The sequence below is a fragment of the Chanodichthys erythropterus genome, chromosome 8 (genome assembly GCF_024489055.1).
Source record: "Chanodichthys erythropterus isolate Z2021 chromosome 8, ASM2448905v1, whole genome shotgun sequence".
NCBI classification, from domain to species: Eukaryota; Metazoa; Chordata; class Actinopteri; order Cypriniformes; family Xenocyprididae; genus Chanodichthys; species Chanodichthys erythropterus.
In genome coordinates, this window is record NC_090228.1 from 2,090,199 (window position 1) to 2,115,775 (window position 25,577).

Genomic DNA, 25,577 nt, shown 5'->3' on the forward strand with positions numbered 1-25,577 from the left:
ACTGTGGACCCGTTGGCATCTCAGAACGGTTAGTTCTTGTAAATCTCCCAAAACACTCTTCAGGCCTTATGCAGTTTACAGTTTACAAAGTGTCAGGATGTGAACACCCAGAATATTAGACCGTACATTTTGTGTGGCAAATAACTTCATAACACTCCTGTTTTTGTTTTTTGTTTTATTAAAGGACAAAGTCCATTTGTTTTAGGAAACGTACATTTAGTTAGTTGTTTTTAGTTAGTTTGCCTTTGACACTTCACATCTCAGTGTAATCTAAAGATAAGTGTAATTTGTACAATCGCTCGACCCAAACGAAAGAGTGGCACCAACCTGTTCTTTATCACACACACACAACACACACACACACACACACACACAGGGCAGGGTCAGATGATGCCTGACCTCTCAGAACCTAAACATGAGCAGGAGTGTGTGTGTGTGTGTGTGTGTGTGTGTTTACAGCAGAGAAGCTCACACTCTGATCTGAGATCAGCTCACTCACACAATCACAGCAGGAACATCCATTCAGAGCAGCATCAATCAACAAATCTTTATCAGTGTATGAAAAACAAAACAATAACAATAACAGTACAATATGATATTAAAGTTGTAAAGGAGGAAAAAGGCACCCAATCCTCAGATCTGACAGATATTCAAGGCTTTGCTGGTGCCAAAAATTCATCTCACAAAACATTTACAGGTCACTTTTCATCCCAAATTTAATATAGTGCTGCTTGAAAGTTTGCAGAATCTGAAAATGTGATTAATTTGAACAAAATAAGAGGGATCATACAATATGCATGTTATTTTTTATTTAGTGCTGTTCTGAATAAGATATTTGACATAAACAAGGTTTACATAATATAAATATATAGACATAAATATGACCCAATTCAAAAGTATGTGAACCGTTGATTCTCAATACTGTGTGTTTTTGGGTTTTGTGATGTTGTTCATGAGTCTCTTGTTTGTCCTGAGCAGTTTTCAAGCATCTTTGCATATTTCCAGCAGTGACTGTATGATTTTGAGATTGATCTTTTCACACTGAGGATGATTGAGGGACTCAAACTCAACTATTAAAAAAGGTTCAAACATTCACTGATGCTCCAGAAAGAAACACGATGCATTAAGAGCCGGGGGGTGAAAACTTTTGAATTTGAAGATCAAGGAATATTGTACTTAATTTGTCTTCTGGCAAACATTTAAGTTGCTTCCGAAAGGCAGTACTAAATGAAAAACAATGATATTTAAATAAAAAGTTTAATGCATTGTGTTTCATTCTGGAGCATCAGTGAATGTTTGAACCTTTTTTAATAGTTGTGTTTGAGTCCCTCAATCATCCTCAGTGTGAAAAGACGGATCTCAAAATCATACAGTCACTGCTGGAAAAGGTTCAAATACACAGAAGATGGTGGAAATCTGAAGAATTTTGGAGCTGGAGGATTTTTCTGAAGAACAGAGTTCAGTTTAACTGCTCAGGACAAACAAGAGACTCATGAACAACCATCACAAAACATAAAAACAGTCGTGGATCATCAGGTAACCACACACAGTGTTGAGAATCAATGCTTCACAAACTTTTGAGCGGGCTGTTTTAATAAATTCAGCTATTGTTTTGTCTTGTGGACTTCTTTTATGTAAAATATCTTATTCAGGACAGTATTAAACAAAAAAATAACATGCATATTATATGATCCCTCTTAAAATTATTCACATTTTCACAGAATCTGCAAGGCGTTCACAAACTTTCAAGCAGCACTGCATATATCAAACAAAATGAAGCCTGATTTAATGACCATTTTTTATTATACTGTAATCTTACTTCCCATTTTTAATAGTGATTCTTCTTAGATTCTTATTACTGTAAACAAATACTGTAATTCAACTTTTTTTCTTCAATTAAGCATGTAATATAATATAATTTAAATAATATATCTTTGTTTTGCACTTTAGTAATAATAATGAGATTTGTTTTGTTTGAGAGAAGAACATGTGTCATGAAAATAGGCTTCTTTTTAAGTAAATGATATTTCGATTTGTTTTTTTGGTAGTGAAATATGACCTGGGCACGTTCTTGACTGTTTCCGTGAGATTTACACATGAACATTTCTTTCTTTTCTCTAACAAAATTCACAGTTCTGTTGTTGTTTTTTTCAAAGTCACCTAAAGAAAGAGCTTATAGAAATAGTTAAGAGCAGAAAAGATGAATACATTTGCATTTTAGTTAAAAACCATGATACATTATTTGTCATCTTCAGTCTTTTAGTATATTTACAAACTTTTATTTTTTTAATCAAAGCATAAACGAGTAACTGTGCCCAGATTACGACCCTCCTGCTCACAACTAATTCCCCAAAATCTCATCAAGCGGACTCTCCGATGCTTTCAGAGATCCGGTTCTCCGGAGAGGAGCAGCAGTGAAGGGGCTTTTAAAGGGCTCGTCTTAAAGGGTCGTGACAGCGCTAACAGAGAGCTAAAACATTCCCTACATCACAATCCCAGAATGCCGAGCTCTGGAGGGGAAATGGAAGTGCACTTCCATGTAACTGCTTTGTGAAGCTGGTCAATAATTAACTAAAACCAATCAGTAACAGTTTCCAAAAATCAACTTCAAAAACAAAAATTAAGGCATTCTTCACTAAAAATCCCACACAGCCTCAGTGACGACTTTGGTTTGTCCCTCTAAAGAACGTCCCAAAAGTGCCTAAGAGGTGCTGTGTCTCCTGGGAGATGTGGTTTCGTGTAGACGGAGGTGTGTTGGTGTGTGTGTGCTTGTGCTGTGTGTGTGTCCTATCTGCGGGCGGCCGATGGCGGAGCGCTGAAGAGGTTTGTGAGGCTGCTGGGAGATGTTTGTGGTAGCAGCAGGTTGCCGTTGGTGGTGGACGGGCGACTGATCCGAAGACGTCTCAGGTACTCGGCGTGAACGGGTTTGTGGCTCTGCAGCACCTTGATGGCCTCATCGATGGGAAACCACTCCCGCTTACGGCCTACAGGACAAATACTGCGGCATTAGTGAAATGCAATATGGGAAGTGTTGCAAATATTAGTATGTTACAAATGTACGGTGAGGTCCAACGGTCTAAGGCCACATTTTAATCTGGAACTTTTAAAACTGGAAATAAACAAGAACGTTTCTTGGGTAGGATTCTGAAGAATGTGTGACATTTGTGTTAAAACATCCTGCACAAAAATGACCTTGCTTCCGTTTGGAATGTTCTTATATCATGGATCGTCATCATGCATTAGTGTTTCAATTCAATTTCATTATAAAATAAAATACAACATATAGTCATGAGAATTTTAAATAAATTAAATTAAATAATAAAATGAAATATTAAAGTACAATAAAATAAAACAAAACGGTGATGAGAATGAGAGGTTAATAAAATTAAATCATAAAATGCAATAAAATAAAAAAAAAGTCATGATAATTTAATTAAATTATATAAAATAATAAAATTAAGTAACAAAATAAAATAAAACGGTCATGATATGATGGATTAATTAAATTAAATTAAATAATAAAATAAAATACGACAGTCATGAGAATTTTAAATAAATTCATAAAATTAAATAATAAAATACAATAAAATTAAACAAAAGAGACATTAGAATTTGAGAGATTAATAAATAAAATAATAAAATAAAATAAATAGCCATGAGAATTTGAGAGGTTAATTAAATTATTAAAAACACAATTAAATAAAAAAATACAATCGAATAAAAAAATCTTGAGAATATGAGGGATTCATTAAATTCAATTAAATAATAAAATATAATAAAATAAAATAGTTATGGCAATTTGAGAGGTTAATTCAATTATATAAAATAATACAATTAATTAATTAAATAAAATAAAATGGTCATGAGAATTAATTCAACTAAATTAAATAAATATAAATCAATAAAAAAAAAATAATGAAATTAAAAATTAAAAATGCTAAATAAAATAAAATAATTAAATGCAATTCAATTTAAAAAATGAAAATGAAACATGAAGTATAAAACAGCAGATGAAACCAACATGTGTGAGCAATATATGTGCAGTCAGTTGAAAAATCAGTAGATCCCAAGGGTCGAATACCTTGCAGATCCATAACAAAAACAGCACACACACACACACACACACACACACACACACACACACACACACACACACACACACACACACACACACACACACACACACACACACAAACACACACAAACACACACACACACACACAAACACACACAAACACACACACACACACACACACACACACACACACACACACACACACACACACACACACACACACACACACTCACCAATATTGACAGAGTCCTCCCAGGCATCCAGCGTCTCTGTTACCGTCAGCACATACACGTACGTCCGGTGTTTCCGGTCCTGGTTCTGCTGTTGTTGAAAAATAAACTATTTCAGTATGAGGGACTGTAATTACATCATCTCCTGATACATCCATTCAAGAGTTAAAACGGTCCAATCAGGAGGGGGAGAAGAGCCTTACCTCAAACACACCGAGCAAACGTCCTAATTTACCCTTCACACCAGCCTGAGGGAGAGAGAGCAAGAGAGATAGGATCAAATCCACAACAATCCTTCATTTAACCATGAGATTCCTGGTAAATAACAGACGTCTGACCTCACTGAATATGAACATCAATCAAAAAAGTGTCTGCTAAATGAGTGCCGGGCGGAAAAACATAAAGCTGTGCCCTGACTCCTAGAAATGACGTAAAATGTCATGTTGTCGCACCTCCTCAAACACCTCCCGAACCGCAGCTCCACAGGGCTCCTCCTCCGGCTCCATTCCTCCGCCAGGAACAATCCACTGATCCGGGTTTCGACTGCTGCTGACCAACAACACCTGTGGAAAACAGGTTCAAAGTGTGATTTTTCTGATAAAAATTGGAATTGGGATTTAAAATGCAATTTAAAAAAAAAAAAAAATCCAGGTTTGCTGTGCTTGTTTGTAAAGCTGCACAATTTGGCCAAGAATTGTTTATTATTGAAATATCAATATCAGTGTTATTTTAGCATTATTTTATACTATTATAATTTTTATTAACACCTTGAATTACATTTTATTTTTATATTTTAATTTTTTTTAATGTTTTGTTGTGTTTGTCAATTTTTTTAGTTTTTATTCTTTTAAATATAACTATTTCCATTTAATTTTTTTAATGTCAGTTTTAGTTTTCATTTATTTCCAATTAGTAATTGTAGTGTTTCAACTTAAAGCTGAAATTAAATACGAAAAACTAAATGGAATTATTTTAATTAAAATTTTTTTTTAAGTTTTCCATATTTGCACACAATTCTAACAAAAGTACACTTTTTATTTGCAGATATTATGTACAGTGATATTATATCCTATATATTAACATGTTAATTTTTTAACACAAATAATGATGTGGAAAAACATTTATTATTATAACATTTATTATATATAAAACATTTATTATTAGGGATTACCGATTACCGATAAATGTTCATTTTTTAATATTATTGTTAAATTGTTTAATGTTATTGTATATAAATCGGTTGTTATTTCTATTTTTATTGTAATTTTAGTTAAGGTTTTAGTAATTTTGTTGGGTATTTTTGTCATTTTTTTGTTAAAAATGTCTATATAGCTTTTATTAATTTTTATTTCAGTTTTGGTTTCTGATGTATTAAAGAAATGTGTCCATAATATTATAATGAGAACATTATAATCGTTTGTTTTGGACATGGCTTTTAATGGTGAGACTTTTGTTTTTATAATCAGGCTCTCAAAAATTATATAAATATTTTGATTTAGGTTTATCGGCCAATATATCGGTTATCAGCTTTCAAATATAAAGAATTATCCGTTATCGGCCAAAATGTTCATATCGGTGCATCCCTAATTATTATTTATTTTTATTTTTTTAAGTGTGGGTGAGGGTTCAATTATTGCTGTATTTTTTAAATAATTAATAATGGGTCTCAACAAAAACGTTTTAATAGTTTTAGTTAACAATAATAACCCCGTGTGAGTGACTTTTGACAGATGGATGCAGCAGAACTGCAACTGTGATGCTATATCCTGCTCTCTGATTGGCTAATCCTCCAGCTGCTCATAGGCCCTCAGGTTTCTCCTGCACTAAGAGGATTGTGGGATTGATGATGGTGGCACAGTGACATCACGTGCGTCTGACAAGTTCATGACACTTGTTGTCACCTGGCATGTTCTGGGCCAGACGGAGGTTATTTTTATGGTGTGCCGCACACAGGCTTGAGTTTGTGTCACAGAAACGACAAAGGAAAGCTTTGATTTCAGCTCTTCTGTTCCAGTTCATCTAAAACACAGCTGTTTTCTTGAAACATGTTAGTCCAGTTCTGATTTCTCAGGGTCGGTCACACATGACCATCAGCTTAAGGTACAAAAGAGCTGATTCTCAACCTCAATCAACAAAACAACCTCGACCTGTGTGTTCCTGTCACTCTGTGATGAAGTACAGTTTAGGAAAAATTGACAACAATGAAACCTCTTGTACAAACAGGTTTGAGAATAACTCAACCACAACCTGTAATTTACAGTCCTATAATTCCACCCTGCTGAAAACACGTCCATATCACATTCGACCCCAAAATAACAAAAATAAATCAAGGATAATGTGCAGTCAGCCAGGCATTGTTGCAGTATAATCTCTTTTACATGGGCGATAATTTTGGTTTACCAAATAAATAAACAAGCTAATCTACACAGCTGGTATATACTGCATAAATAAACAGAGATTGATTTTGTTGATATGAAGAGAGAAAGACGTCAAATTATCCATCAATCCCTCACACAGCAGCGTTAACTAGTTTTTTGTGATTTACTGCCAAGTTAATATAACAAAGTAAAAAGTGTTACAAATGAACATGGGTTTTATTTAAAATAAAATATAAATATTTTATGATGTTGACTGTGGAAATGCATCATCACAGTGTGTGAAAAGGCTACTTTCTATGATCCATCAATTCCTGATGGACAAAATCCATTGTTTTTTGTCAGAAATAAGTCAAATTACTATAGTAAAATAGATTGTGAAAGTCATTTCAGATTCTCAATGACGCATCAAGGACGTTTGTAATCAAAACAAAGTGGGTGCGAAACATGAATCATCAGGTGTCTAATTGAATCACAGCCACTTATTTCCAGCTATGTCATATTGATTTAGAGTTTAATGCATAAACATAACAGATCTGATATATTCACACGACTGATTTTTGCATGTAAACTCACTGCAGCACACGATCGTCTTTCATAATCATATTTTCTCACCAGTGGAGATCACAGCCGCTGTCAGACTTTCACCCAACATCACCGCATCCGAGCGCCATGACCTTATTACAAGGACAAACACCCTGGAGCAACCCAGGGTTAAGAGTCCCGCTTAAGGACACAATGGTGGGAATCTGATTTTGTCTGTGGATTTCTCTGGAACGAACCAGTTAGCAGCCTTATCGACCAGACCGCACCACAAACAGACCCGTGTTATTTTAGGACCACTGTGATACTATTTTTTAAAATATGTCTAATTTATTTCGGTTTTAAGTTATTTTAGTACATCAAGTTAAAGTTATTTTAAACCACTCACACAATAGACCAGTGTTATTTTAGTATATTATTAGAGTTTTTATAAATATTTTTGTATATTTTAATATTTTAGTTTAGTTTTAGTTATTTAGTTGGGTGTTTTGTAGCTTTTTAGTGTCTATATAGTTTTTATTAATTTTTATTTGAGTTTTATTTTTTAGTAATTTTAGTGCATAAAGGTAAAGTTACCACTCACAGATAGACCAGTGTTATTTCAATATCATTGAGATACTATTTTTTATTTATATTATATTTTTTATTAATATTTTGAATCAGTTTTTAATTTTTTTTTTTAAATTTTCATTGTGATTTTAGTTAGTTTTAGTAATTTTGTTGTTTTTTTAGTCATTTTTGTAGTTTTTTTGTTTTGTTTATTAAAAATATGTCTATATATAGTTATACATTTTTAAGTTTTAATTATTTTAGTACATGCTAAACTAAATTGTGTAAAATGTGTTCTTTGCAACTAGCTGAAAATTAAAAAAAAAAAAAAAATTGTATTTTACATAATAAAAGTGTTTCTTATGGTTTTAGTTTTAGTTTAGTCTTCTATGATAACCCTGAGACCCAGACAAAAAGCATCATCACTTAATAAAGAGTCAGGTGACTACATCTGTATATGGTTGAAATAATTCTTGTGACTATTTTAGCAGTAGCAGAGTTATTCTAAATCTGCTGTATGTTTACAGTAACAGATTCTAGGAAAACAGGTCTGTATTTAATCATAAACACATCACATGATGCTAAATGGAGTGACATTTCTCCTGCTTTAGACACCTGTAGCATTACAGGCATGCATTGTGGGACAAATGGAAGACTTTGGATGAGACAAATCACTGTTTAAATCCTACTAACACACTCACAGATTTTGCCATTGCTGATCACCGCTGTGGCGAGAGACTGAGTGTATGAAGAGCGCTGAAAGGGAGGGATTTTGACTCATGCGCTCGCTGATCCTCTGCCCTCTACTCACCCTCTTTCACTCCGACACAAAGGGCAGCCATTTCAAATGAGTTCCCCTCGCTTACACAGACATGCACTGACTGCGGATCGGTCTGTAGTTGGCACGCGGTGCCGGGAATGTTTGTGGAGCTGGTCTGAGATCAGCGGGCATGAGCGAACAGACGCCGTGATGGGTAAAACTACAGAGTTGATATGCAGCAACCACAGATTTACACACACAACAGCTCAAACTACTCAGATTCTTCTGTTCGGTTACTTGGATACAAGGAAGAGATCATCGGAAAAGCAGAAACCTCTGGCACAAAACTAACTCGTATATCTGCAGGTTTATGGTGTGATTAATTATTTACAAGATGCACTCAAGACTTTACTGGTCGCCTACAAGATAATTAAAACCTTTTATTGCCTGTATTCATGTTTTACTGTATGAATCACACATTAAACACAAAAACTGCACTGTAAAAAAATTATTTTTTAAAGTTGTACATAAAGATTAGTTCACTTCAGAATTAAATTTTCCTGATAATTTACTCACCTCCATGTCATCCAAGATGTTCATGTCTTTCTTTCTTCAGCCGGAAAGAAATGAAGGTTTTTGAGGAAAACATTCCAGGATTTTTCTCCATATAGTGGACTTCAATGGGAACCAACAGGTTGAAGGTCCAAATGTCAGTTTCAGTGCAGCTTCAAAGAGCTCTACATGATCCCAGACGAGGAATAAGAGTCTTATCTAGAGAAACCATTGGCAATTTTCTAAAAAATAAACAATTTATATTCTTTTTAACCACAAATGCTCATCTTGCACTGCTCTGCGATGAGCCACGCATTATGTAATCATGTTGGAAAGGTCACGGAAGTACCGAGGGTGGAAAACTAATTTTCTCCTCAAACTTAAAAATTGTCCGACATACCTTTTTTTTAAAATGCCATATGACTTAGTCTTTGCATATTTTCTTTGTAAACACTTGCTTGGTACATCAGCCTACGTCACACGTGACCTTTTCAATGTGATTACTTAATGCGTGGAGCATCGCAGAGCAGTGCAAGACGAGTATTTGTGGTTTGTGGTTTTTTTTTTTAGAAAATCACCAATCGTTTTGCTTGATAAGACTCTTATTCCTCGTCTGGGATCATGTAGAGCTCTTTGAAGCTGCACTGAAACTGACATTTGGACCCCAATTGGTCCCCATTGAAGTCCACTATATGAGGAAAAATCCTGGAATGTTTTCCTCAAAAACCTTCATTTCTTTTCCACTGAAGAAAGAAAGACATAAACATCTTGAATGACATGGGGGTGAGTAAATGATCAGGAAATTTTAATTCCAGAGTGAACTAATCCTTTAAGTCCTTTAAGTGTTTTTAAAGTAAATCCTAAAAACATTTTTTTTTTTTTTTTTCAGTGTTGCCCTCATACACTGAAACAAGCAGCAATGCCTTTATCCATGGCTAGAGATACTCATCAACAAACCTGCAGCAAATTCAAAATGATCTGATGTGACATAAATGTGCTTTCTTAAATCTCCATTCTTGGAAGTAGAGTAACCTGGTGCAGCTGTATACATGCAGAAACAGGAGAGCTGCAGTCTGACGTGCTTTTATTGCATAACTGCACTACGGAAGCCCGCTGACCGACAGTCTAAAGTGCCTTTAAGTCATGGGTAACAGGACAAGTCATAGGGACAGCCGGAGCGAAGCTGACATGTGTGTGATGGGTGGGTGGGTGGTTATGGATGGATGGAAACAAAAGGTTTAATCCAGTTTTCTAATGGGTTATCATGCATTTGAAACAGGTTTACTCGACTAATGAGGATCAATGGGATTTTGTCCTGTACAGTGTTGTGTGACAGTGATTACAGCCCTAGATGAGAATTAAATGAACAGATGTGCTCTAGATTACGCTGCGCAGTGATCTGAACAGTTACAAACACGCATGCTGCAAAAACTTTCTAAGAACACCTGACAGTGATAAACTGATTTCAGATCACTTCTAAAATGTAAACAGTGTCGGGATAGTACAATATTTGTTTGGAATAAGTTGGAAATCAAAATTAAATATATCAATCTATGCATTTATATCTATATTAACTCTAAAATAAAGGAATACATTTTTTTTAATAATCTATTATATTAGATTAAAATTAATGCATGCTTTTTTTGACTAACATAAATAAAAATTAGATTAAAATTAAATAAAGAAATACATGAGCATAGTGAGTTGAACAAATTATGTAACTTAGATTTTTAACATACATTTTTTAGTGTTTATAAAATATGGATGCCTTTTAAATTTTAGGATGGGGTTCACCAGGTTGTTTATATTTGGGGGTCCTTCTTTGACATCTAAGAGATTGAAAACCCAGCGACATCACATGACACCTGATTTATAGCTCATATTTATACAGTATATATTCTTCAAATATCTGTTTGTTGACATATATTGGTGATGGTGATACAGTGATTTCTCACCAGAGCATCATGTCTGGTTTAGATAATATCTCCGTACCTCATCCTCCCGTTCGTTCTTGAAGCACAGACACGCCGCCCGCCGCTTGAATCCTTCCCGGTCGTACGTTCGAGTCTGGTTCGGTTTGAACTTCATGCTGAAATCCTGTCGGTCCTTCGGTTGATATATCCGACTGCCGGTCAGTAATGCTCCGTGAACGGCCCGAGCTCCGTGAGTCACCACCGACGGTCAGAAAGACGGAGCAGTACCGGGCTGGACCGAGCCTACGGGTTTGCGTCGGTTTAAAATCCTATTTAACGCATTCCTCCGCGTTCAGTCCGGTAAATTCAATTCTTTAACGTCAACTCTGCATTCCGCTACCCATTCCCAGGTCAAAATGCCTCGTCTTCTCCCGGTATATATACGTGTGTGGTGGGCCGGGTGGGAAATTACTAACGTTAGTATGATGACGGCTTGGTTCTTAATATTCATAAGTGAAACCGTTAGCATTGGAAGGTTACCAGGCAACGTCAGCATACATTAACCAACAGCTTCCACCATTGGAAGGCAGCGCCGCTACGTCATCACAAACTAATTTATATACATGAGCGGCACCTTCGTCGTAGTAGGATCAGCGCTCGAGACCTCCGTCAGGCGGGTCCGTGAACTGCGCTCGCTCACACATGTCCGTTACCGCATTACTGCGTGGCCTCCTGTCACATATTCCGCAGATTAATATATAACTGATCTTTACTGTTAATTTAAGAATTGTTATTTAGACGAAATACGTAATTTGAGCATAGATAGGCCTATCTGTTGAGCACAAACACGAATCAATCACGTGCTTTTCGACAAAATATGTAGATATTAAGAATAATAAAAATAAACGAATGCAGAAATTAACTTATATTAAATTAATACTGTGCACCATTCCCAACCAGTTGAGTAAAAAGAGGTGTAATACCTGTAAACTTTTCTCTGCGGTTAGTGAGCATCTACTGGACTTTGGCATAAAGATACCGATCTGATTAAATTATGAATGATGACATTGTTTAACTTTGACAAGAAAGGAATTCGACAACATTGTAGGCTAATCAATGTGAAAACATGATGAAGAAAGAGTTTGGGAGAGAATTGTCAGATTTGAGTGATTCAATCATCACTTTTACAGAGAGCATTTTTCAAGGTGGGTTTAATCTTTAAATCATTTGTAATCGGACATTTGACTCAAAACCAAATCTGTGGACCTGTGACAGCAAAGAGGGAACCTTCCCACAACTTTCACTAACTATTTTGTGTTCAAATTTTACAAAAATTATATAATGAGCAAGTGCATCATGAATCCATTTTCCAAACAGTATTTTTGTCTTATCCTGAATCACTATGATACACCTATAATAAGTGTTTATATTCGGACTATTTTAGACTGGTTCGGTTCAGCACCGCTGCGGAGTAGCACAGTACCTGCGTGACTTGTCAGAGAGAAGTAGCCCCGGCTACGAAGTTCTTCTGCAAGACGCATGCAGTTCTGTTTATTTAAGGATTAGTCCACTTTTACATAAAATTTTCCTTATAATTTACTCACCCCCATGTCATCCAAGATCGTCAGTCGAAAAGAAATTAAGTTAACTGGTGCTGCGTTCGTTCCGTAAGTAGAATAGGGAAGGCGTAGGACATACGGTGTAAGCTTTTTGAAGAATACGGAAAGCGGAAGCACGTGCAACGCGATCATTTGTGTTTATAAAGCATATACAGTTATATTTTTTTTCAAGAATGGAAGATCGTTTCGCTAGATAAGACCCTTATTCCTCGTCTGGTATCGTTTGAAGCCCTTTGAAGCTGCACTGAAACTGTAATTTTGACCTTCAACCATCTGGAGGCCATTGAAGTCCACTATATGGAGAATAATCCTGGAATGTTTTCATCAAAAACCTTCATTTCTTTTTGACTGAAGAAAGAAAGACATGAACATCTTGGATGGCATGAGGGTGAGTAAATAATCAGGAACTAATCCTTTAACTGCTAAAGTGCCAAAAGTTACGGACTGCATATACTTATAACATTATAAATATTTTATTATTATCTTATGTTGTTCTTTGAACGTCTTTATACTATTTTTACTTGATGAATGTTTTAATAACGTTGAGAAAATGTTCTGAGTACAACATATCCGTAACGTCCTTATGATGTTACTTGTACTTGACGAATATTAACGTTAACTTTTTATGAATATTACAAATAAACGTTCAAAGAATGTTATATTGTGAGTAAAAATAAGGTTAGGAGAATGTTGTAAATACATTATCGCAACCTTAACAATTTAACTTGACATCTTAACACTTTAGAAATATTGCAAATCACTTTTCCCACATAAATCCATTATTATCTTAATACACCAATAAAATTCAAGTGAACATCATTCTTGATGAGGAAGATTAATTAACCTAAGACAGACAGAAGAACCACACATGCCTGCAGTCGTCATTCCTTTAATGAGTGAATTACAGACATCTGGTTAGTGAGTAAACTAACTTGTGTCATGAACCATGATGACGTAGACTAGAACCTCAAACTCAACATGGGCCAAACTCATTAAGCACGTTAATAAGACAGCAGCATAATGGAAATAAACGTTTGCCATGGGCTTTCAGCTCAACAGATTCTGAGACAGATCAGAGAAGCGTGAATCTGTTCACGGCCTTAATGAGATTACATGGATCTGATCGGAGCAACATCTGCCACACACTCACTGAACGTGACTTTTCATTCACATTTACTGCATAATAAGCTTCATGAGAGTTACTGTCTCTCTCATTTGTATGCAGGTTTACCGGTCAGAAACACTCATCTGTCAGCGCTCAAACAGACTAAATAGTAAATAGTAATCAGTTCTATTCGTGACCATATGCAAACACTCAATGTCTTTAGAAATCCTGTAATGGTAGCCATTGAGACACTGCAGACATAACAAACGGCTCATTAGATATGAGAAGACAGAAACAAGAAGCTGTTTTGATTGCTCTAGATGTCCCAATCCTATAAAAGGCCTGCAGCCAGACACAAACATACAGGACGAAGAAATGTGCCGTCGCAAGTGCAGAAATAACTTCAACTGCAGCCACAGCAGCTCTGCACCACTGAGACAGTTATATAACCTGTCATTTGGTAGAAGAACCAAGTCATGTGGAAGAGAAGAGAGATAAGAGATACGACAGAGCTGCCGTCCTGCAGGTCTCAGAGAACTTGATTCATAAATCCAGAGGTCACTGCGGCTCCAGAAGTCTGAGACAACACTGGAAATATGGGATTTAAATCTCATTTTAGCATGTGAAATGTCATTACCAGACAGAAATTTCTTTATAGAGATGTATTGAAGATCTTTCATTTTAAAGCTTTAAAGGATTCATGTTTACTGGGGGAAATGTAGTTTGTATGAAACAAAATATATAGCCTATCATTTTATAGAGTTATCACATTATTTTTTTTTGTTGCTCTAAACTGCCTGAAAACAAATTAATTCCATGTAATGGAGTATCTAAAAGAATTATTTCACAGAAACCTACATTTCAGAAGCCATCTCATTATTGACAAAATACTGTAAAGAAAATGATTCTTATTCAAATACTGAAAATATACTGCATTGATTAAAAACATGGTTTAATGGTGCCTGTCTCAAAACCAGATCAATTATTTTCTGTTTTATTTGCAGAAGTGAACTTTCACATTAACACACATGAAAGGCAGGGCAGTTGTTGAGACTAAACACATGCAGTGTTTGTATGCATGCCATTCATGTTGTGAAATTATTTGACATTTACTGTTTTTTTTTTCAGGATACATTCTATGGAAGCTTGTTTTCACCAAGAAATAATACAAAAATTAAAAAGGTAATTGTGACTATATATGCAGGAATCTGGTCTTTAGCACTTTAAATTATGAGTTTATATCTTAAAATTTGGAGGGAAAAGGTCAGAATTGTAAATTATAAACTCGCAATTGTGAGAAAAGTTAGAATCATGAGTTATAGACTCGCAATTGCAAAAAAAAGGTCAGAATCGCAAGACAAACTCGCAAATGTGAGAAAAGTCAGAATCTTAAGTTATAATGTCACTATTGCGAGAAAGTCAGAATCGCAAGATATAAGAGAAAAATCAGAATCGCGAGTTATAAACTTGCAATTGCGGAAAAAGTCAGAATTGTGAGTTAAACTCGTAACTGCGCAAAAAGTCTGAATCGTAAGTTATAGTCACAATTGAGAAAAAAGTCAGAATCGTGAGTTATAAACTTGCAAGTGTGAGAAAAGGCAAAATCGCAAGATATAAACGTGCAATTGCAAGAAAAAAGTCAGAATTGCAAGTTTTAAAGTCACAATTGAGAAAAAAAAAGTCAGAATCATGAATTATAAACTTGCAAGTGTGAGAAAAGGCAAAATCACAAGATATAAACGTGCAATTGCAAGAAAAAAGTCAGAATTGCAAGTTATAAATGCAATCTCGAAAAAAAGGTCAGAATCGCGAGTTATAGTCACAATTGCGAAAAAAAAGTCAGAATCGTGAGTTATAAACTCGCAATTGCGAAAAAAAAGTCAGAATCGTGAGTTATAAACTTGCAATTGTAAGAAAAATTAAGAATTGGGAATTTTAAAATCCGATTTTTTTTATATCTCACATTCTGACACAAACTCACAATTGCAAGTTATAAAGACCAAATTCCAATATATAAAGTTGCAATTACCTTTTGATTTATTTTATGACTTACAATTCTGATTTTTTCCTCACAATTTCACGTTAATATCTTGCAATTGACTTTTTTCTTGCAATTGTGAGTTTATATCTCACAATTCAGACTTTGTGTAAACTAAGATTTCTGTGAAAAAGTCAGAATTGTGAGTTATAAACTTGGAATTGTGAGAAAGTCAGAATTGCAAGATATATACAGAACTGTGAGAAAGTCACAATTACTTTTTTTAAATCTTTTTAATTATTTGGGTGAAACAAGCTTCAATGACAATCAGATTCAAACCTGCAAAAAAAAAAAAAAAAAAAAAACTTAATAAAGAGAACAAACCAAATAACATAACAAAAAATATTTTTACTAAAACTGAACATTTACAGATTTAATTTTCCCAGACAAGTCATACATATTCCTCTCCAGCCTAAAAACAAACCTTTAAACGCACACTCACACAAGTTTCGTTTGGAAAACAACAGCGTCAGAGCAGGTTCTGTCAGATAGGCCATGATTTAGACGGGTTTACCACATGCTTTTAATGAACTCAAGAGTTTCACAGGAAGAAAAAGGTAAAAAAAAAAAAATAAAATTCACATCATTTTGTCCCTGACCAAGAAGCAGCATATATGCAACCAATGTTAACAGCCCCTCTATGCCCCGTAACATAAAAATTAACTAACAAAAATGAACCATCCACCTGGGTGTAGGGCCTGGATCCAGTGAAATCCACTCTAATAGACACTGTAATACCCATTCTGACAGGGTCCAGTGTAGTGACCACGCAAGGGAAGCTGGGAAGGCCCAGGCCGTCACCACACATAATTTCCTGGCCGAACCCAGAAGCAGAGAGATCATATAGTGGAGCGAACATTATCTCTGAGCTGAACCAGGAACACACCCCACACTCACCCAAACGGCTGCAGTAGATGCTTTTGAGTCGGAATTTTTTTCGTTTGCTGTTTTAATTTGTCTGAGAAAGTGTCCTTTAAATGCAAAAGAAGACAGGAGGAGATTGTTCCACTTCTCTCACTTGATGACACCTTTTCCTTCTTCTAAACTTCAATGTTGTTGCCGGCATAAAGCCTGGTCCATGTTCGGGCTGCAAGAGAGAAAATAACATTAACACTGAATAACATTTAAAGGCACAATATGTAACTTTCACCAGTAGAGGTCGCTTATTCAAAACAAAGGCGTAGCTTGATGACGCCTTGATTTTGTGGAATCATGAGAGGTGTTGTTTTCAAGTCTACAGCCAGTGGAAAGAATCCGACGGGACTCATGGATGAGCTAATGTATTAAAGATTTATTAACATTACTGTAGTATGAAGCAGGGTTTTGGAGCTGAACGAGGCCACTGGAGCGATTGCTAATGAGAGACGAGCGCAGCACGCGGCTCAAGAGCAGTGGAGCTTTTATTATGCCGCAAACAAGCGTTTCTGCTGCTTCTGGTCATGTGTTTGAGGCGTAACGCACCGCTGATCATCATATTAGATACATTTGTGTGTTGAAAGTTGTTATAATGCTACTCTGTGTTCGCTCAGCGGCTGCTATGTGACACTTGTTGCACACTGCAGTAAGCTAGATCGATATTAGTCATGGTAAAACATGGTGCTCGCGGTTATTTATGAAAACACATAAAAAGTTAGCAAAAAAAAAAACAAATTGCTATTTATACAACATTTTAGTTGGACATTCGTGTAACATTTTTTAAATGTTACTAGCTGTTTCAGAACGTTCAGAGAAAATTTAAAAGTAACGTTCCAAAATGTTTGCAAAATGGAATGTTTCCTTAATGTTCGAATAACCAAGACATTTTTTTAAAACTTTTCATAACTTAACGGGGACATTAGTAAAATAACATTATTAGAACATTTAATCGTGTAAATGTGTAGGTCTGTAATTTAATGTTACCAATGCTTTGGCAATGTTATTTTTTTTTTTACATATCAATAAAGTTAGAATCTTGAAAAGCTCAAACACCCTCAAGAACAGCAATTAATATCATATTGACTTTATTTGGGTGAATCTCACAAAACCTACCAGTAAAATATGACTAATACAGTAATGAGAACTGGAATAACAAAAAAACTTGCATGATTCTAAAATAGGATTCATTATTATAATGTGAGCTGAACAAGTTGTGACATTCATCCACTTTTCTACCAAAAAATACATACAAAAAATAGCATAGTACTTATATAGCAACATAAAAAGCCCAGCTAGTCCTACATATCTGACCTGTTTCAATGGCCTGAGCCTCGTTGCTCTTCCACTGTTCAGCTACATCATTGGCGAGTGGATCATCAGGGTTCGGAGCGCTTAGTAAAGCCTGGATAGAGAGCAGCACTGTACGGATCTGGAGAGCTGGAGACCACTTATCTACAGGAGAGGAGGAGGTGAATGTGAACATTAGCCATATAAAGACTACAGTATCATATTTGATACATAGAGGCCTGATCAACAGGATCAAAACGTGGCTGAAAAAGCTGCTGCAGACAATCATCTACAGTCTGATCAATAGTTAACTGAAATATAGCGTAATATCATTGCATACTGATATTTTTCCCTCCATATTTTTTTCACTATATGATACTATATGTAAAATACATCATCAGATGAGACACCTTTCAGGATGTCCAGACAGATCCTCCCCAGTTTGTCCACATTGGGGTGGTAGATTTTGGTCATGAATCGGACCTTCGGAGCAGCCATGGGATATTCCTCTGGGAGGAACAGCTCCAGTTTGAATGTCCCACCCTCAAAGGGTGAATCCTGCGGACCAGCGATGACCACGTGGAAATATCGAGCGTTCCCCTCGTCAGGCTCTGCTTTGATTCCCGGCACAGGCTCGGCCATCAAGCGCTGCGTCTCCTATATAGGCACATACACAAGATCATGGGTTCGATTCCCAGGGAGTGCATGAATGGATAAAATGTAATGCAATGCAAGACGCTGCCAAATGCATAAGTATAGATGTAAAAAATACAGATAAAGCAGCTTCACCTTTATTGGTTTCAGTTGCTTGGAAACAAAGTGCATTTAGAAAGTATTGGGTTGCTACAATGAACCATTTTAAGATAAAAACTGTTATTGGGTCAATGACGTGACGCGTAATTTTTTGGTCCAAAGGCCTTAATAATTATTAAAAAAACAAAACAAAGATGAGATATCCAAAGTATGTAAGGAATCTCTTTTATTGAATCAAAAATGTTTTAATTATATTTTGCTACAAATAAAGGTATTTTAAAGATTTTGAAGTACCAAAAGGTCATTTGGTTTAACCGTCCAAAGACCAATACAGCATGTATAAAAATGTAATAAATGTACATAATTTTTATTCTGGCATGATTTTATAATATTTTATAATATATCATATATCAACATAGTGCAAAATGGTATTAAAATTATGTGTAGAAGTCGTTGCTTTGTTATGAGAAAGAATGTCCGGAAAAATTTATTTCATTGATGTCCTTCGGATTTCGGAATAATCAATTAAGGGACCATTTTGGGTCAAGTCATGTGGTCAATATCATGTGACAGGATGTGACATCATTCAGACACCTGCAAAGTACCACATGGTCATGAAGCAAAGTAACTAACTCTCTTTCAAATATATGAAACATTTATGTTTTCACTTGCTCAAATGCATGTCCCGAAACATCAGGTCATTAGGTACAACCGCTATAAAACATGGAAAATGTAATTTTTAAAAACTTGTACTAAATAACAAATGACCTTTTTGGTGACAAATTTTATCCATCTTGTAAAAATTACAAAAGCAGTGTTAATTGATTATAAAAACCACAATCTCATTGTTAACACTTAATAAAACTTCAAAATGAATTATAGCTCCATTATGTTTTTTTACACTTTCAAAAACCTTATTCGTCAATGACCCTAATAAAGTTTGTCAAACAAAAAAATCATGGACGTGATTAGAAACGGTTAAATGGTCCTGAAAAAAATAGTCACAAAAAAGAAAAAGAGCGCATTTCATCTAAAATTTCATCTAATGAAAACTTTTGGCACTGCACCCAAACAAAATCTTACTGAAAGCTCATTTTTTGAGATATAAAGCTCAAATTTGGAACACAACTTGTTTAGATTTATGGCTTTGATTTTCTTGTCATTTTAGAGTAAAAAAATGTTTTTGAAAATATATATTTCATTTAAAAATTTAGAATAGTATTTTTGTGCAATTTTCATAAAAATAAGCATAAAATTCTGTAACTTTTCTTAAGTTAACTGTTCAAACTTTTTTTCATTTCAGCAATAATTTGCCAAGTGTCATCTTTAAAAGGATATCAAAATTAAAGGGTTAGTTCAACCAAAAATGAAAATTCTGTCATTTATTACTCACCCTGATGTCATTCCACACCCGTAAGACCTTCGTTAATCTTCAGAACACATTTGCTTCATATGCATTTTCGCGTGTCAAACCAACAAACGGCTGAAATCACCTGACTTCGGCGCTCCGAACTGCTGATTCGACACACTGATTCATAACGATCTGAAGCTTCCTGCAGCAGTGTTTGGAAATCGGCCATCACTATATAAGTCATTATTTCATTTTTTTTGGCGCACCAAAAATATTCTCGTCACTTTATAATATTAATTTTGAACCACTGTACTCACATGAACTGATTTAAATATGTTTTTAGTACATTAATGGATCTTGAGAGAGGAAATGTCATTGCTCCCTATGCAGGCCTCACTGAGCCATCGGATTTCATCAAAACTATCTTAATTTTTGTTCGATGAATGAAGGTCTTACGAGTGTGGAACGACATGAGGGTGAGTAATAAATGTCAGAATTTTCATTTTTGGGTGAACTAACGCTTTAAGTCTGTGCTCGAAAAACCGTTTAAGTTGGAAATTTCAGTTTCAGCTCTATGCTCAAAAAGTGAATAAATGGATAATAACTACATTGTAAATATAATTTAGTACCATAAAATCCCCTAAAATACAAAATATTATATAAAAAAACATTACTGAACTAAAAAAAAATAGTACATTCATTTCATTAAAAAAAAAAATTCTGTCATTTTTGACCAACACTTGAAGAGCACCAGAGGGCAGTGTTGCCAAGTCTGTGATTTTTCCGCAGAATTGGGCTACTTTAACACTGTTGCCGTGGGTTGTTTTTCATGTCCGCGGATTGAAGCGACTTCAAATAACATGATATTTAGTCCCTGAGATGCGAATGTTACCCCCGGAACGCAATTTATTTTAACAGGGATCCCCTCTAAAATGCGATTTGGGCTAGTTTTGAGTAGCAATTGGGTGGGAATTTGTTGTGAAAACCTGGCGAGCCTGCCAGAGGGTTAAAGATGAACAAAACCCCCAAATGGCGCATCAAATCTATGGTTGGTCTCTTTAAGCGTCAGTCAGAGTAAGTGGGCGGTTCTTAGCAAGAATGAGCTGCAGTCAGTGTGGATCAGACTTGATGACAATCAAAATTCTGGCAATGCAAAATTAGGAAGGTATATTATATATATATATATATATATATATATATATATATATATATATATAAAACAAACAGCAATGAACTAATCTCCATTCGCTTAATTAATCATATATTTACTTTGAGTAGTTCAGTTCATTTCCTGATTGCATGTAAACTGTCATTGCACAATATAGCACAAAATGTCCACCTGCAGACAACACTAACAGACATTTCTTCAGTGTTTCGCACTGCAGCGCATCTGTAAACATGTTCATGTGTCACGCAGCGGCTTTAAACACACCCAGAATCTCTCAGCTGACAGGAGCATCGCTGTTCGCTTACATTACTGGCTCTTTAACAAACCTGAAATATCTGATGTCATTAGTCCATGTTGCTCTTTTTATGAAGGCTATTTCCCCCATATTTTATGAAACGTGCATGTTTAAAAACAGTGTGCGCGCGGGAGCCACCCTGCTGCAGCGCGAGCTCGGGCCAGCAGCACGTGCCGTTTTCCCTTATTTTTAACGCATCGCTTTTGCAGCGCGTAAAAATACCGCAACGGAACACACAAAAGAAACATTATGGGAGATGTACCTTAATAATCCTGCGGGGCAATCCAGCCATCTTGTTTTATTAATGCGGTTTGCACCGTGGCCCGCTCCCTACTCCTCGCGTTGAGGTTGACAGCGCATGCGCGCACGTCTTCCGGTAAACGCATCATCATCCGCTCCAATAGGTTTTCTGGGAAATGTAGTTTTCTGGGGAAATGCGCGTTTATTAGTGAACGTTTAAAAAAAATCATAATACTGTATCATTTAGATTTTATTTCATTCATTTTACTTTTTATTGTTAATTTTCTAAGCATCTGTTCTGATTCTTTTGATTCTTTTAAAGTTTGTTTTATGTAAAGCATTGTAAATTACCAATGTGCTCTATATGATCTCACTTCTGAAGTTTTACATTATTTCATATTTATTTTGACTTTACAAAAAATGTATGTTTATACTACGTTAAATGCAATTATCTGAGGTAATCAACTTTAAAACATTAAATCGCATTAAAGTCAATCATTCAATTGATATTTTATAAGTTACCATATGATCGACCGTGAATAAATTATAATATACAACACACTGCATCAACAGCCGAGGCAAGGGTTTATTTCATGTGTAGCAGAGCATGTACAAAGTGTCAATCCTATACTAAACAAACATCAGAGAAGACAGGAAAAGCATCCAGAACTATCGGTCTTTGGGTGGATTTCGGTTTCGGCGTCTGGTGTGATACCTGAGAAAGACAACAAACCAGTTCATCAGCACAGCAACAGCATTTTCTGCATCTGAGCCATGTTTTTGTATTGCACAGAAAGCAAACTCACTGTCCGACGGGGTACCAGCGGTGTTTGGTGGTGTAGAACATCTTGCTCAGTTCCTCGATGGTCGGGGCCTTTTTATTATTTAAAACCTCTTTACCAAGTCTGGCTTTCAGCACCTGCTCATGAGTCTCTGCATAATCACTGACGGCATCTGGTCTGACAATCGGCTACAACAAACACACAAACATCACTATCAAAACTACACAAAGGATTCTGCTCTCTTTCTGCACATGCATGAGGATTTATGCGAGTTTACAAGAAATACACACCTGTGTGAGCTCATAGGGTACGTCTTCTGAGGGATGGTAACACACTATTGTGTTTCCATCAGATGTTACTGCAATTTCCACATTACTGAAACACATATGACACATATTTAGGTAAACATCTGATACAGATGATGCCTGACGTACAATAACTGCAAATGCATCATAATGTTGCACAATTAAATGCGCATTTATAAAGAATGCAAAGGTTTAAAGGGTTAGTTCACCACAAAAAAATAAAGTTCTGTCATTTATTACTCACTCTCATGTCGTTTCAAACCCGTAAGACCTTTGTTCATCTTCAGAACACAAATTAAGATGGTTTTAATGAAATCTGAGAGATTACTGCCCCTCCCTCCATTGACAGTCTATGCAACTACCACTTTCAAGCTCCAGAAAGGTAGTAAAATCATCATAAAAGTAATCCTTATGACTCCAGTGGTTTAACATGAAGCGACGCGAGTGCTTTGTTTGCACAAAAAAACAATTTACCACTTTATTTACAAAATATTAATCTCCAATGCGTGTTCACAAGAGCACCGCGACGCATGCATGTTATGTTGACGCCAGAGCAGAGAGGCTTGAAGGTGATAGTTCAGTGTTGCCATGTCCGGTACTTTAGCAATGTTGCCGAAGTTGTTTTTATGTCTGCAGGTGATCGACCGATATTGATTTTTTTTTTAGAACCGATACCGATAATTTGTACATTTATGTGCCCGATAACCGATATGCAGAACTGATATTTATTATTTACTGTTATACTTCAGTTTTTGACATGATTACAACACCACTGAACTGAAGAAACCATTTTATTTATAAAAATCACTCCCTCCTTGCATAGAAAACAAAACAAATCTTATTTATACACCAGTATATTTTTCCAATAATACCAATATATCTGCATTTACACAGAACTATACTCAAACTGCAATCGCTCGCGGAGATAAATGATTATATATAGTAAATCTTTATATAATTACTGTGTTTTAAATAAGTGTTAAAAGTTACATGCGGTGGCCGAGCATCAACCCGCTGAGTGAAAAGCAAAATGCAGACGACTTCACGAGACTAATGATGAACAGACAACAGAGAGAGAATTAAATTCAGCGCTTTTATGTCCAACATGTGCTCATTCATGGCTGTATTATTTAATTCATGCATCTTTATTTGGACAGGACATGACGGATTATCTATATCTATTGCTTAGAGACAAGCTGCATTTCAGGCATTTATGTAACACATCTAATTTGTGCATTAATGGCTGTTATGGTAAATAAATTTTACTAATTACAGCAAAGCAGGGAAGTATACTTTACCTGTGCACGCCGTTGTCTTGTCTCCCCTCAGACAAGCTGTAATGGCGATCATGCGTGCAATTCTCAAAACACCCACAAGATGGTGGCGTTTGTCGGTAAATCAGTTATTACAAAACTGATATCCAATTATAGTAAAATGCTAAAATATCAGTCGATCTCTACAAATAACATGATATTTAGCCCCTGGAATGCCAATTTTACTAGGCGAACTCTAACAAATATGCAGATTTTACCCCCTTGAATGCTATTAGGCTAGTTTTGGGCTAATTTTGAGTAGCAGTTGGCCGGGTTTTGTTGCGAAACCCTGGCAACCCTGTGGTAGTTTCGTAGACTGTCAATGGAGTAACAGAAATCTCTCAGATTTCATCAAAAAGATCTTCATTTGAGTTCCGAAGATGAACGAAAGTCTTACGCACATGAGGGCGAGTAATTTATGACATAATTTTAATTTTTTGGTGAACTGTCCCTTTAAATAATAAACACTGACCTGCTGTCGTTAATGGATGGACCTCTAAGAGTAGATTTGTTGTGAGATGACAGAAAGATTCCGGCTAAGAATGAAAAACAGTAATTTTTTTTTTTTAACTTTTTCCTATAACCTCTGAATTGAATGCAAACAGACAAAAGACAAAATAGCACAAAATTAATACGGTTTGGAAATGTCACAGTGTTAAAGGTTATACAGTACAGCACAGTCCTGTGTTACAACAATAGTTACGCTTTAGATTATTTATCAACACAATGTAATAGTTTTTCTGTATGAGAGAGCTCACCTCTGAATTGTTTTATATTTCTGCTGGTGTAAAACAGACTAGCAAGCCTGCTGATGTGACCCGACGCCATGCTTTCCGCTCACGGAACTGAATCGGTGGAAGAGAAATTAATGAGAAGACGGAACCTGAAGTGGGCGGAACACAACAGTTTTGTGCGGTCTTTGTTACAGCATTAATCCACGTTTTTATTCTTCCTTATGTGTTTTGTTTACTTTTGTGGTTATAATCCGAATTGTATAGCAATTCGATTCAAAATATGCCCCGAGATTTGAATTAAGTTCAACGGGGAATTCAGTCAATTGAACTTTAGAGCGCCTCCTAACGGCAATAATCAAGTGTGCTACACAAATATTCCTCCGGCTAGGAAACAGTCCGCGCTGCTGGTCGTTCAGACAGAGATAAGTTACGTTGTGAGAATTCGATTTAACAATTATTTACAGTAAAAATTTGTTCTTTCAGCCCACTGAAGGGCCGCGAAACATTAATATGGATAATCATAATGCATTTAAAAATCTAATTTTTGCATGACACATGTCAGTTTTGAATATTTATAAACAATTATTTTAAAGGAGGAAAAAAAAATCCCCCCCACCGTACCGCTATTGCCCACTGGAGGGCAGCATAGAGAGAATTAATTTCTGAAAATATCAA

The 25,577-nt window shown here is 35.6% G+C and overlaps 3 protein-coding genes across 3 annotated transcripts; all 3 read right to left on the reverse strand.

Moving 5' to 3' along the window:
- Positions 1-1,328: 1,328 nt before the first annotated feature.
- Positions 1,329-11,457, reverse strand: nudt4b (nudix (nucleoside diphosphate linked moiety X)-type motif 4b). The gene is made up of 5 exons (XM_067390807.1): positions 11,077-11,457; positions 4,758-4,868; positions 4,509-4,553; positions 4,309-4,396; positions 1,329-2,984 (listed from the first exon to the last, which is right to left on the reverse strand). Exons 1-5 carry the CDS (start codon positions 11,170-11,172, stop codon positions 2,788-2,790), a joined length of 537 nt encoding a protein of 178 aa, XP_067246908.1. The 5' UTR covers positions 11,173-11,457; the 3' UTR covers positions 1,329-2,787.
- Positions 11,458-13,499: 2,042 nt separating this feature from the next.
- ube2nb (ubiquitin-conjugating enzyme E2Nb) lies at positions 13,500-21,938 on the reverse strand. The gene is made up of 4 exons (XM_067391398.1): positions 21,791-21,938; positions 18,372-18,618; positions 17,986-18,126; positions 13,500-16,846 (listed from the first exon to the last, which is right to left on the reverse strand). Exons 1-4 carry the CDS (start codon positions 21,818-21,820, stop codon positions 16,800-16,802), a joined length of 465 nt encoding a protein of 154 aa, XP_067247499.1. The 5' UTR covers positions 21,821-21,938; the 3' UTR covers positions 13,500-16,799.
- Positions 21,939-22,341: 403 nt separating this feature from the next.
- On the reverse strand, positions 22,342-25,062 carry mrpl42 (mitochondrial ribosomal protein L42). Its single transcript, XM_067390808.1, has 5 exons — positions 24,927-25,062; positions 24,641-24,704; positions 22,841-22,925; positions 22,575-22,738; positions 22,342-22,483 (listed from the first exon to the last, which is right to left on the reverse strand). The coding sequence occupies exons 1-5, from the start codon at positions 24,994-24,996 to the stop codon at positions 22,438-22,440; spliced, it is 429 nt and encodes a 142-aa protein (XP_067246909.1). The 5' UTR covers positions 24,997-25,062; the 3' UTR covers positions 22,342-22,437.
- Between the last annotated feature and the right edge of the window lie 515 nt (positions 25,063-25,577).

Coding starts and splice junctions, on each gene's coding strand:
- mrpl42 (XM_067390808.1), bottom strand. CDS start 24,996: ATGGCGTCGGGTCACATCAGCAGGCTTGCTAGTCTGTTTTACACCAGC. Junction 22,739..22,840: donor TACCCTATGAGCTCACACAG/GTGTGTATTTCT, acceptor TGTTTGTTGTAG/CCGATTGTCAGACCAGATGC. Junction 22,484..22,574: donor CGCTGGTACCCCGTCGGACA/GTGAGTTTGCTT, acceptor TGTCTTTCTCAG/GTATCACACCAGACGCCGAA.
- nudt4b (XM_067390807.1), bottom strand. CDS start 11,172: ATGAAGTTCAAACCGAACCAGACTCGAACGTACGACCGGGAAGGATTC. Junction 4,869..11,076: donor AGAACGAACGGGAGGATGAG/GTACGGAGATAT, acceptor TGTTTTCCACAG/GTGTTGTTGGTCAGCAGCAG. Junction 4,554..4,757: donor TTCGGGAGGTGTTTGAGGAG/GTGCGACAACAT, acceptor TCTCTCCCTCAG/GCTGGTGTGAAGGGTAAATT.
- ube2nb (XM_067391398.1), bottom strand. CDS start 21,820: ATGGCTGGATTGCCCCGCAGGATTATTAAG. Junction 18,619..21,790: donor TGCCCCGCAGGATTATTAAG/GTACATCTCCCA, acceptor GTGCCTATATAG/GAGACGCAGCGCTTGATGGC. Junction 18,127..18,371: donor CTGTCTGGACATCCTGAAAG/GTGTCTCATCTG, acceptor CCTCTCCTGTAG/ATAAGTGGTCTCCAGCTCTC.